General features: G+C 45.7%; 1 protein-coding gene across 2 annotated transcripts in view; it reads left to right on the top strand.

Annotated features, from left to right (window-relative positions):
• The window catches only part of Mipep (mitochondrial intermediate peptidase), a 133,069-nt gene extending 130,847 nt beyond the window's left edge, over positions 1 to 2,222 (top strand). For both annotated transcript variants that reach the window (XM_013141136.3, XM_003477396.5), the window contains one exon: positions 1,957 to 2,222. In XM_013141136.3, the coding sequence (XP_012996590.1) occupies positions 1,957 to 1,984 (28 nt within the window). In that variant the 3' untranslated portion in view covers positions 1,985 to 2,222. The remainder of the gene's footprint in view (positions 1 to 1,956) is intronic.
• The last annotated feature ends 10,808 nt before the right edge of the window (positions 2,223 to 13,030 follow it).

Below are 13,030 nucleotides of genomic sequence, written 5' to 3'. Positions count from 1 at the left end.
GTGATTTCATGTTCATTTCCCAATGACTAGTAACACTGAGTGTCTTTTTCATGTCCACCAGCTGTGTTCTTTTGTGAAAAGTCACATCTTGTCCTTTTGTAATTTTTTAAAAATCTTTTTATGAGTATGACCTCAAGTTGCCTGCATTTACCTATAAAAATCTCAAGATTATCCTTCTTTATAGCTGAGTAATATTTCCTTGTATAAAAATATCACATCTTTTTTATAGGGGAAGGCAGAAAAGAAGAGAAAAGGTTATATGTATATAGGTATACATGTATGTGTGTATACAAGATAGAAAGTGTGTGTGTACAAGATAGAAAGCTGTGCTACTAATTTCTGATAGTTCATCAAAAAGAACAGTTTGTGCTTTCATTATTTGATTATTTGATCATTTTTTTGAAGCCTAAATCTTATAACCTGAACAAGTACTTCTAAGCTAACAGTATGCATTATATTAACTAGTGCTAATTTCCTACTTTTAAAAAAAAAATTCTGTATTGTTTCTGTCCTTTTTTGTGTTTAGCTTTTTAAAATAAAAAACTTAAGAAAAAAACTTTGTGATGGATTGGTGTTCATATGTGTGTGTGTGTGTAAATATATATATATATATATATATATATATATATATTGTTATGTTTTGTATTTTCTCCCACTCTTTTGCCTGTTCATTCTCTTAATGGTTCCTTTTAAAGAGTAGATGGTTTTATTCTGATGAGGGGGCTTCTGTTGAGATAGGATCTCACTATGCAGTTCAGTCTTGAATTCGTGCTGATCTTCCTGCTTCAGTCTCCTGAGGGCAGGCTATATAGGCTTGTGCCACCATGTCTCACCTGACTCTCCAATTTTTTAAATGGCTTTTGCTTTATCCGTGAGAAACCTTTGCCTGTAACACTTCTAAATACTTACTAAACTTAGCTTTTACAGATGTGTAGCCACCTCAAATCAGCTTTTAAATATGGTATGAGGTGGAATTATGATTAGGTCTTTAATCCCATGGGGACATTCCTGTACAGTTTTCTGGTCTTGTCCTTCACGCGCATGTACTGACCTGATCTGTTGTATACCACAAATATCCAAGACCTGCTTGTTGAACTGCACCAAAGCCTGAGAGGGTAACAGCAGGTCCTGGAGGAGAGTTGAGGTCTCCGTTGGAAGTCCTTTCCTAGGGCGCCCGCCCACCGCTCAGCCCTGAGTGCCCCCACCCCGAGGATGTGAGTGGAAGCCGCAAGCCTGATGGCTGCCCTCCTTACCTTTGGCTTCTTCCGAACAGGGATGTGTTCCGCTTTGTACAGAATCCTTAGCTTGCTGCGCCTTCTACTACTTCTTGTTTTATCTGTGTAGCAAATTTGCATAGCAGGTAGGAAATCTGCTTGACAAAGCTTTTATGTGATTTCTACATTTTAGAAAGCTGCAAAGATGGGTAGATGCTCTCTAAGACAGGGACATCTGGAGCAAAGCCAGAGACCAATTCCGATGTAAAATTTCTATGAAAGAGTGAATGAGTGATTTTGAAGTGTGTAGAACTTGATAGTAAAACTCAGTAAGTAACTAAACTCACTAAATTCTGTATCGTTCCTGTTGAAGATAGCTGAAACTATTCTGTTTTCTAATGTCATTTCAAGTGACTGGTGATATCTACAGGAACAAAAGCTCTTGAGGATAGGGGCTGGGGATTTATGTCCTCCGCAGCATAAGCCACTGCATGGCAAGTGCAGGGTCATGAGTTCCATCCCTGGTACCAAAACGAAAGAAAGCAATTCTTGAGGATGTGTTTGCACTCAAATCTCTAAGCGTAAGTATTGATGAGAGAGTAAGAATACTTCAGAAGGTGGCCTCAAGAGTCACATCCTGCCTGTGACATAATGAAATGTCCTTAGAGCCAAGTTATGGAGGAAGGATTTGCCCTGGGCCCACGGCCCCAGAACACGTGGCTGACCTTTCTTCTGGTTGCAGGTATGCTGCAGAAGTGCCCTTCTGTTGATGATTTTGTGGACGCCCTCGTTTCTGACTTGGATCCGGACTTTGAAACTTTCTTCATGGATTCTCAATAATGGAAACACCCAGAATCTGTTAACCCGGCTCGTGCAGATATTAGCTCCATCAGAAATGTTACAGTTGTGAAAACTCATTTCTGATCTCATCGTTCACTTATGTGATAACTTTTGGTAAACCTCACACTGATGGAACTTGGAATAAATAATTTGTTTGAATTATAATAACTTTCTGCCAGTCTGGCAAGTTTTTGACCATATGGAAGTGTATTAGGCAAGCTAGTGAACTCCACACAAAGTTGCTCAGTCAGGGCTCAGGCATTTCCTAAAATTACCAAGCTCCCCCGACTGGTTCTCCTTTCTGTTGATTTTTAACTAGCTAACTTCAGAATGTAGTGAAAATAAAATCATTTTAGTCTAGGACACAATTGAAGCAGTCTTCAGAAAAGTCACATGGAGAGTTCTTTTAAGAGTGATTGTCATTTCTCCCTGGGCATGGTGGCGTGAGCCTGTAATCGCAGTACTGTATTCAGCAGGCTGAGGCAGGAGAGTCATTGTGAGTTTGAGACCAGCTTGGGCTGCATAATGAGTTCAGGACCGGCCTGAACTACATAGACCCATTGGAAAATCAAACGGGAAAACGATAACCATTTTTTAAGACTACTATCTATCTGATGCTTGAGTTGTCAGTAGAGAAACCAAGCACAGTTTCCTAAGTACTTACAGTTATTTGTTTTGGATTTTTTCTGAGGATTTAGGCTCTACTTACAGATGGAGTCCAAACAGAGAGGACTTGAATCTGTGCCTTTGCGGGCTGACTCTGGGAGTACCATTATGAAGACATTGCTAGGTCAGCAACAGGAAACCGATTAAAGCCTTATCTGCCTTTATCCAGAGCCTAACTCCTTTATTCGCTGAACACTGAACACCATATTGCCGCATAAATATTAACATCAGGAAAGGAATCATTTAATGAGACTTTCTCACCATAAAAGTCAAGAAGTTAATCACAGCTTTTTCTGTTTAGCAGACTCTTTCTGCTTTTCGCTAAATGACCAGTGACAGAAAGTGAGAAATCTTCCAAACTGAAACATACATTCAATGTACAGATGGAATAGGAACAGTTTCTATGATGAGATCAGAGGGAGAGATGTGGCCAGGGCCCCGCCATTTGAGCCCCAGATGTGGTTGGCCAGCGTCATGCCCTTGCTGGACAGGCGGTGGAGTGGCTGGAGCTGTGCACACGATAGTTCAGCGTCCGCCCCTTCCGCACTGCAGTCCCGCTGTGTTGGACGCCTGCAGACAATTCACGGAAAACCCTGAGAAGACCACGGAGAGTTGGGGTGCTGCTGGAAGCAGAAGGAACCCCAGCTCCGTGCCCAGGAGGGACCCTGCCCTTTTCCGTGTCCCGCGAAGGAGGGAAGTCTCTCACCCTCCAAGACCCGCACTCGCAGTGCCAGCCCTGTCTGGGAACCAGCCCTGGAGAAGCTGCCCGCTGCAGTCTGGAAGGCAGTGCCTCCCCTGCTCCAGGGGACCTTGTGGTGACAAACCTGGTGTCTCGTCAACCCACTTTCCAGCGGAGTGAGCAGAAAAGGAAATCCGTGGGGGGCCTGTGTGCAGACATTCTTCAGCAAAAGCACAGGAAGCTAATCCCTTGAAAGGTGGGGAGAGTCAGAATTTTAAAATTGTTTTTGGGAAGAATTAAAGCATGTTGTAAAAGACCACTAGAATTCTGGAAAGTTGAGAAGACAGTATTTATGAAGCTGATATCCATTAAAAAAAATAAATAAAAAATAAACAGCAAAAGTCAAAGGATAATAAAATAAGCTGAAGACCTGGGAGACTGGTAGAGTGAGAAAGAAATGCAGAGAAAGGGAACCCACCACACAGCGATTTAAACATCATTGGAAGCAGCAAAGAGCAGAATCCTCAAGGGTGAGTGAGAGACATGCCAGGGAGCACAGGTTAGAGGAGGCGGTGGTGAGAAGGGGTTGGGGAGGGCGGGGAAAGTGGGAGGAAGAGAGGAGGGGCTCTGGACGCCCCTCTGGAAGGGCCCCTTACCCAGACAGGCTGGCTTCTCTGGAGAGTTTAAAAATAATTAATCAGCCCAGTGAACCCCAAATCCTGATTTCCAAACAGTCCTCAGGAACTTCTTATGGCCCACAAACCCCAAGGGTTTAACACCTCCTGCTGTTAAATACTTCAAAAGACATTCACAGCTGTCAGTGAGAAAGCACATTTCGTATCTCCTGCGTGACCCAGGAGTTCCCACACATACTCAGTGAGGGACCTGCCTGTCTTTAGAGGACCTGCTGGTTCTGCTCAGGCTGCTGGGAAGCGACTGCTAAAAGCGTTCGCCTGGAAACCACAGGCTCACCTGTGAGAGAAAGCTTCCAGGCATCCCAAAGTACAGCTGGGCATCGTTATCAACAGCCTGAGAAAAGTTTTGAGAGTCACAGGCTGGGATTCGAAATGACATTGTCAGATAATAGATGGGTGCAGGAAGCAAGTTAGCGTTGTACTCTTCAGAATAAGTAATTTTGAGCAAAAGCCAAAGAACAGGAATTCTCCATGAAACTTCTGAGAATGCACTGGGGTCCCTGCCCCTCCGCAGCAGATGGAGAAGAAGGCATAGTAGCAAATTATTTCATGAGGAATGTTTCCACTTCTCCTGGGAATAAACCCATAAGCGCACAACACCTGCCCCCCTGCGTTACGGCTTGTCAGCAGATTACAAACATCTAATTTTAAGTACTAGTGAGTAAATTCCAAAAAGAATCTAGAAAAAAAACTGGGTGATAATATAATTGTCATTCATGTTGGGATTTTGGCCTTTTATTTTTTCTCCTGCCTTGCTCTATTTCCAGTACTTTAAAAGTTGTTTCTGTGATAATTAAAAATAATCATGACAGCCAAATGTAAAGCATTCTTCCCAGTTCTGAGGACACACTGACTGGTGTAAACAAATTAGAGAACACCTCCGAGTCACTCGAGAAACCGTGTTTAAGGTCCAAACCTTCATGAGTGGCCTGATTTCACCAACACAGTTGAGGTAACATTGCTGACAGCACTTGGCACTGAAGGCACTGAAGGATTTCCCTTTCCCGTCAGCTGTGAGGTGACCACAGCGGCAGCCCCGGGTCACGATGGAGGCAGGTGGGCTTTGCGTCGGGGCCAGGAGCAGAGACCCCGTCATGGTGGAGACGTGGCCTCCCCCATGCCCTTTCCACTTCCATCTTGAGTGACCCCACTTCCTTCCGCAGGCTTCTAGGTACACACTCGGACGCAGCGAAGACTCAGCCACACGACCCTCGTGGGCCACTCGGCCATCGTCTTGCACCCAGAGGCTGGTGCCTGTGGACAGGTGTGAGTCAGAGTGAGAGAGACAGGGACTGGAGGCAGGGCAGGGCTGGGTGACGGGGTGGAGGAGACAGGCAGAGCCACCTGGAGTACTCATCAGGGCATCAGCCTAGGCAAAAGGGTGGTGGCAAGGTGCGGCTGGGGAAGGGTGTCAGCCACGGCTTATCTGAACCGTGACTCAGACCTGAGGTAGGAGAAGCGTGTGGGAAAGCAGAGTTAGCACCAGGTCTTAGCTGCCAAAGGCTGATCTTGAGGTAGAAGTTGCTTAGATCACATCATCTGGCAATTATGAGCTGTCCTGTGGGTCTAAGAAAATGCCTCGGAGGGCCCCGCCTGTGCTGCCTTGATGAAATGTCATGTTTCGGGCTGCCATGCTCCCTTTGGACTGAGGTTAGTTTCATGTCCTCTGCCTTAAGGAATGTTGTCCTCAGGTGGTCCTAGGGGTGAGGTGAGCGGTCACCCTTAAGATGACACTTGGGAGAGACCACACAAAAGCCAACTCTCACCCATGTGGTAGGGGGATCATTTCAGCCCATATGTTCAGGGTCGGCCTAAGCAACACAGCAAGACCTATCTCAAGAAGAAGAAGATAAAAGATTATTAAGATTACAAAACAGTTGTGTGGTATGAAATATGTGTGACGTATCATCACTCCTGAAGGAGTACCAGTGAGGGGCACTTCCAGGAGGAACTGGACTTCCTTCCCCTCCCTCTCGCTATCTTTTTCTTTATTCTCTCTCCCTGTCTCTGTGTCTCTCTCTGTCTCTGTCTCTTCTGGTACCTGGATTGCACGCCGGCCCTTCACAATGACCTACATCTCCAGACACTTAAATTGTTTTTCAGATAGGCTTGTTAAGTTACCTGGACTGGATTCAAACCTTTGATCCTCCTGCTTCATCCTCCTGGAGTGCTGAGATTGCAGATATGTTCCACTGCCAGGGATTTAACTCAGTCGTGTAAACGCCCGCTTGGCAAGCGTGAGGTTGTGAGTTTGACCCCTGGTTTCCCCCCCAAAAAAAGCCAGATATGTGCCTCTATACATGGCTCAAGAAGAATTACTGCTCTTCTGCAAAACCTTGAAATAAACGAGCAGTGTGACTTGGAAAACAAATTCAAAAGAAAGTGCATATCAGTTTGGTTAGGTCACTATTGTAATCCCAAACATTGAGTAGTTATCCAAGTATCGTCATGCCTTTTCTAGTTTTCCTCACAATCCAAAAAGTTGTATTTGTGATCCCATTGAGACATTACTGGAATACCAGAAGTTAATACCTCCAATGCAAGCCACAAGGAGCATAAGACACCAAGACATACTCCAAGTGAAGGGCAGCCAAGGGGTCCTAAATCCAATCTCCGTGAGGATGCAAGGACAAAGGCCCTGATCCTAGGCCTCTCCCAGAATTTATTATCTTGTGAAGAAGGGGAGTGGCTCAGGGAAGAGTGACAGTGAGGATGGTGGGAATTTCGTGAGTAACTTGAGCTCACTAGCCAGGTAGAGAGAAAAGCGTCTCTGCAAAATTCAGAGATAAGGACATGCAGAAGAATCAATTTGCATAATTTAAGGTAGCAACTGATAAAATTTTGGGTGGGGAAGGGAACCATCTGATAGGATTTTGGCGGGCTGAAAAGAAGTATGAAATATAAATGACCTTTATTTTAAGAATGTGGGGAGAGACCCCCTGATCCTGTGGGGTCTGGCATTCTCTCCGCCAGACCGTGGTGTGGGGGCTTACATGTAGCTTAGGTTTGGGGTGGTGCCTAAGGGACATTAGTGATGCACAGGTAGCCCCTTGGGGCTGGGGATTTAGCTCAGCTGCATAAGTGCCTGCCTTGCAAGTGCGAGGTTGTGAGTTCCGATCCCTGGTACCAGGAAAAAAAAAAAAAAACCAATTACATTTCTCACCACAGGTAAATTGCCTAGGGGCGTGGAAGATGACCTCAAGATAGAGCCCCTTGGTTCCGCCTCCAAGGCTTTATCCACTACAGTGTCCCATCTGGGGCTAAAATCTTTGAGCAACTGAATTGTTTTAAAAAGCTGTTGCTTTGGTTTCTGATATGTAAAATTTGTGCCCTGGGGAGTCATAGCCTCTTTCCCTTGAGGCTCATACCCAGTCGACATTCCTGGAGCTGGTGGCTCTACCATCATGCTGTGCTCTTATCTTTTATAGAGAACATATGAGAGGAAACAGGAGACTGTCTGATGGCTTTAGATTACATACCAGCTAGCCTTATTTGCAATGCTTAGAGCCAGTTGAGGAGAGAAGGGAATACCGTAGCCAGTTCTGTACTTATCAGTGTAAGGAAACAAGTCTCCATATAAGCAAAGTTGCAACGGTTGTTCTGCATTTAAGAGGAGTCACTCCAGTTGTCTCCCGCAGTCACCTTGGCAATATAGGAAACTCTTAACTTTCCTGAGGTGCAGAAAGTGTTTTAAAATGCAAAATAATAAAGGATTCAAAGGGGCTGGGGATTTAGCTCAGCGGCATAAGTACCTGCCTTGCAAGCAGGCGGTCGTGAGTTCAATCCCCGGTACCAATAAAAATGAAAAAGACAAAAAACAAAAAAAAAACAAATAAAGGATTCAAAGAATCAAGGTGTCTAAATTTACAGAAGACCTGAGAAACATAAATGCATCAACTGCATAAATGTAAAGGCGCTTGACTTACATTTTCCCTCCCAAAATGCAAATGGAAATCATGCTGGTTTTAAGAACCCGTGTTACTCCTCAGGCCACGTGCCAGTTTTAGAACTGTTGTCCTGAACCTCAGATGTTCTTCAGTCTGTTCACATTGCAGGCACATCAAATTCAGCCTCCACTCAAATGGATCTTTTATCCCAGGTACTCCTCCTGGATCCCGGTCATGATAAGATGATAAGTATCTTCACAGTCTTCCGAGGAAGCCTCTTGTGGTCTGTTAACCTTCCTTCCCTATGGTACTTAACATACCCACTTTATCTAATCAGGTAGGTGGAATATGCCTTCCAGATCATGGTTTCCTTTTGCAAGATCAGTTGAAAGGTAACTATCAGAAAGCCGCCAAAGGCTTCTGGAGTAGCTTGGGCCTAAAGCTGGCAGAACCCAGCACGCAGGAAGAGGAACCAGCATGGAAAACACTGCACAGCACACTTGCCCCGGGAAGAATTGGACTTTCAGAGCCTGATTCTCCTGCGGCCATAACAATACCATAGCCATCATTAAACAATAATTGAGAATAATGGAGATGTTCTGTTTGTTCCTATCACTGCTTAAGAATCTACAGAAGAAGACCTGCGCGCAGGCTGGACTGGCCAAGGGTGCCCAGAAACATTGTTTCTGGGGTGTCCAGCAGGACGCTTCTGGTTGAGGTCAGTATTTGAATCCTTGGACTCGGGAGACAGATGGCTCTCCTGAGCAGGCAGAGAGGGGGCAGCCTTCTCCCGTCTCTGAGGGCCCGAATGGAGTAAAGCCTGGAGGTGGGGAGAACCTGACCCTTTGCTCCCCATCTGCCTGCTGAGCAAAGACTGAGAATGATACCACCAGCTCCCCTGGTTCTCTGGCCTTTGGGTTCAGACTGAAATTCCATCACCAACTTCCCTGGCTCTCCACAGCTCTCAGACTGGGACTTCTCAGCCTCTCTAGTCACAAGAACCAATTCCTTACAATAAACCTCTAGATAGGTAGTTAGATACATACATACGCATGTACATACATACATACATGCATACATAGACAATGGCTAGATAGATAATAGGCGAGGCCTGGATGGATGGATAGATGATGATGGATAGGTAATCCTGTGGACTCCCAGTTCTCTGAATAACCTTGATACAGCCCATGGGGGAGAGCGGGGAAGCACTGAGTTTTATTTCATATTTACATGAAGGTATCAAAGAAACAATCATGATTAATAGCAAGGAAACCAAGGCCAAAGAAGTAGGCTCAGCCCTGCTGGCCCTTGCATTCAGCCTGTTGCTGATCTGTCTCCCAGAATACTCCACGTGAATAGTTTGGAAAAGGAACATTGCCCACTTGGGACGGAGCTCTCTGCGGCAAAGCCCTGGTCTTTGCCTCAAACAGAAGCTCCTGCTGGTTCATTCAGCAAAAAAGCAGACACCATCAATATCAGTGTGTGTGTGTGGCAGGGGGTGACATTCTTTTCAAGGCTTTTTGTGTCGTCTGAAGCATGAAGTCCGGAGTTAATTTTTGCTCTTTCTTGCCAGTCAAGCAGGAGGTGCCAGGAAGCAGCTTACTGAGGAGGGATCAAGCATTGCAGAATCCTCCAGCCTGGGCCTTAGGACCAACGTGTTCTGAGCATCTCAGTTTTAAGCTCTTTCCAACTCTTTAAAATTCTCTTAAGAAGACTTATCAGAATTCATTAAACTGGGCCAGGGGTATAGCATAAGTGACGCAATACTTGCCTGGCAAATGTGATGAGTTCAATTCCTGGTACACACACAAAAAAAATTTATTACATTTAGTAAAAGTACCAAATTGTGTTTCTGTTTCTTCAGCTATTGCTTTTCAAACCCAGTCCAGACATACCTAGTAGAAGGAGTTCGTACTGTTTAAAACCAGAAAGGTGGGGTGCTGGAGAAAAGGCCACGTTCATCTGCGTGGTGGTAAGGGGATGCATCAGGGAGGTGTCCAGCTCAGCCAGAGGCCGCTGGGTGGATTGAGCTGCAGCTGGTTACCAGCAAGTCCTGGGTAAAAAACAGAGCGGAATAGGAGGGAGGGGCCTGAATGAGCCCTCAGCCCCCTCCTTGGCATGGAGGCCCTGCCAGCTGCACCCCATCGTGCTTCCTCCCTGCAGGGGCCGGAGATGGGGATCTCAGCAGTGACTCGGGAAGCAGTTTGGCTGGGGAGAAAGTTTGCGTGGACTGAGCAGGGATGGTGAATGTGCTCCAAGTAGAGGCTGCTGAGGAAGATGAATAATAAGCAGTGTGAAACCCCGAGCCGCCTGGGGGGTTTCTAACAGCCTCTCCTTCTGTTCAGGGTGCTTATTAAGCAAGCCAGTTACACAGCACAGATGGTTCTTTATGGCTGGCGTTTTTTTTTTTTTTTTTAAATTCTCTTACCTTTAAGATCCTTTGTACTTTGGAAAAGAAAGAGCAAAGAAGAGCTTGGACAGTACATTTCAGGTGATGCCAGGCTCCCAAAGTGAGGAATACCCTCTGTGATGGCCCAGTGCACGGGGCCCAGCTTCAGGACCAGGGGATGGTGCTGCTGGCCAGTGGCCCCTTTGATCCTCAGACAGCATTAAACACAACTCGGCAATGAGCACTGAACACCTGCATCATCAGAAGTCAGAGACAGGAACAGGACAGCATCGCTCAGCCTCTCTAACGAGAGCCAGTGGGCGGCTGGAATGTTAGGGAGCCCACAGGACGGAGCACACACACCACACAAAGTGTGATGTCTGCAGCGTGCATATGTGGCTTGTTCACACCTCTGTAATGTTTATTTGTTCAGAGACTGAATTAATTATTGTTCACTAAAAACCGCACGGTGTGCTACAAGGAGAACTTACTGTGAGTCCCACCCGCAAGCTGCTAGCGGTGGGCAGTAGGTGCTGAGGGCACCCGGGAGCTCAGTGTGGTGGTGCAGGAGAGTAGAGTGAGCAACACAATCGAAAGGAAGGCTCCACACAGCAGCCTCGGGAGCTGCCGCCTCCGTGTGGAAGGCAGGAAGCCCATTCCTGCCAGAGGAACCAACAAAGGATTGCAAAGTTTAATTAACAGGATGTTAAACATTTGCCCAAATCCAGCTGTCCAACACCGTGAGGAATGGAAACTGATGTAGACCGTGGACTGGGTGGTAACGACGCGTCACCCCAGGTCCACAGATGGGAATGAGCACGCCTCTCTGCAGGCAGGTGTTCGCGGTACACATGTGAGTGGGAAACAGCTGTAACTGTGTCTCACTTTTGCCGTGAACCTGAAAGTTCTAAGACATAAAGCCTGATTTTTAAAATAAGTGATGTTGGGGCTGGGGATATAGCTCAGTGGCGTAAGTGCCTACCTGGCAAGTGCAAGGTCATGAGTTTGATCCCCGGTACCAAAAGAAAAAAAGTAATTGTTACCCAGAAGTACCAGAAAGACCCGAGGATGAAAAATGTTATGTTTAAGCATAAGGATGTGAGTTTGATCCCTGGTACAAGTAAAATAAAATGAAGTAAAATAAAAATGTTATGTTTATCTCTTGTACAAAATAAAAGATGCCAGCTGCAGGGGAGGAAGGTTTAAATTCCATCGTACTTTACGAATGTCTAGCACTATTTCAGTTTCAAATCCTTATGGTGAAGTAGTCTTAGTTTTTGACGTGCTGTGTGCTGACTTCCCCTCCCTCCTCCTAGTGAAACACGGGGTCTGACTGCCACCTGCCTCCCAGGTGAACGGTCCTCTGAGTCCTCTGGGACCGTCTCAGAGAAGATCTCAGCTTCTCTCTGCAGTTCCTGTCTGCAGTTTGGTTTCCACCCCCAAAACAGGCAGAGCTCCCAGGTAATTTCCAGATTGCCACACCTCTTCTGTCTGCACCCCAATCTTCCCTGCTTTTGCTACTGCAGTTAACACTTGGGGACAAGCCTCCCCGCCATGGTACGTTCCCATTTCTCCTTTGGGTCAGTGTTTCTGACTCCAGTGCCGGTGCGTGGCTCTCTCTTGCCCCCATTTTCCCTTTCTCTCAGCTCTGCTCCTGCTGTTACAGCTTCCACCCAACACCAACCCACCTCAGTTCTCAGATGAGCCACTTCTCGCTTCGGGGTTCCTATCTTGTAAATTGTGGTCTCACATCAGGACTCCCCCACGTCCTTTGGGACCACATCCTTCAGGATTCCCACCTTGTTCCCTTGGCAGGTGCAGGTGCTCTGATGCAAAGGTCTCACATGGCTATGACATTGCTGTTAACCTCAGCGGGTATCACGTACTCATGCTCCACATGTGCAGGTTTCCCTAACAAAGTAAGACTAAATTGCTTGACAAAATTTCAGATTCAGACTCTTGCCTGTAACAAAAACTCACGAAATGTATATTCCACTAATAGTACGTAAGTAAGTAAGTAAGGTAAAAGCTTCTTAGGTATTAGATAGGGATAACTAACAGGGGTACTTTATGTCAAAATGCAGATTAAAATTGCTATAAAACATAATTGTCATTCTACAATATTATGTATGGTTTTTATTTCAAATTTTCTGTGAAATATATGTAATTGCTAGCATTCTACAGGGTTTAAATACTAGGATATCCGTGGTTGATAGAAATAATGGTTCTATTTGTGTTCCAAGGAGCTTGGTATTCAGATAAGGTAGTAAGGTGAAGCTTATTGCCTTATTGCACTGTAATGTTATCAGTGTTTTCTTCAGAATATTCAACAGCTGAGATTGGAAGACCAAAAAAGTTAGATGGGCTAGGAGGACAACCAATATTTGGGCTCCAGCCCTCTGAGGTCAGTGAGGACCTAAGATACTAAAACAGAACCTCTGCAGTGACATCCCATAATTCTGTGGGTCCCTGGTCCTCTGATCAAGGAACTTAAGGGACCACAAAAACGTGGGACCCCAATATGTAGTGTACCTAAGGAGAGTCACCAGTAGAAGAATCTCCCAAGCTTTCACAGAAACAACTTGGTCAAACAATGGCTGTGACTCATCCAGAGGGCTGACACTGCCAAGAACTGAGAGGCTCTAAACATGGTTCTAAGG

The sequence above is a fragment of the Cavia porcellus genome, unplaced genomic scaffold (genome assembly GCF_034190915.1).
Source record: "Cavia porcellus strain 051 isolate PalLab524CR breed Dunkin Hartley unplaced genomic scaffold, mCavPor4.1 scaffold_21, whole genome shotgun sequence".
Classification (NCBI taxonomy): domain Eukaryota; kingdom Metazoa; phylum Chordata; class Mammalia; order Rodentia; family Caviidae; genus Cavia; species Cavia porcellus.
Note: the sequence above shows the minus strand (reverse complement) of the source record. Positions and strands in the feature narration are given on the sequence as shown.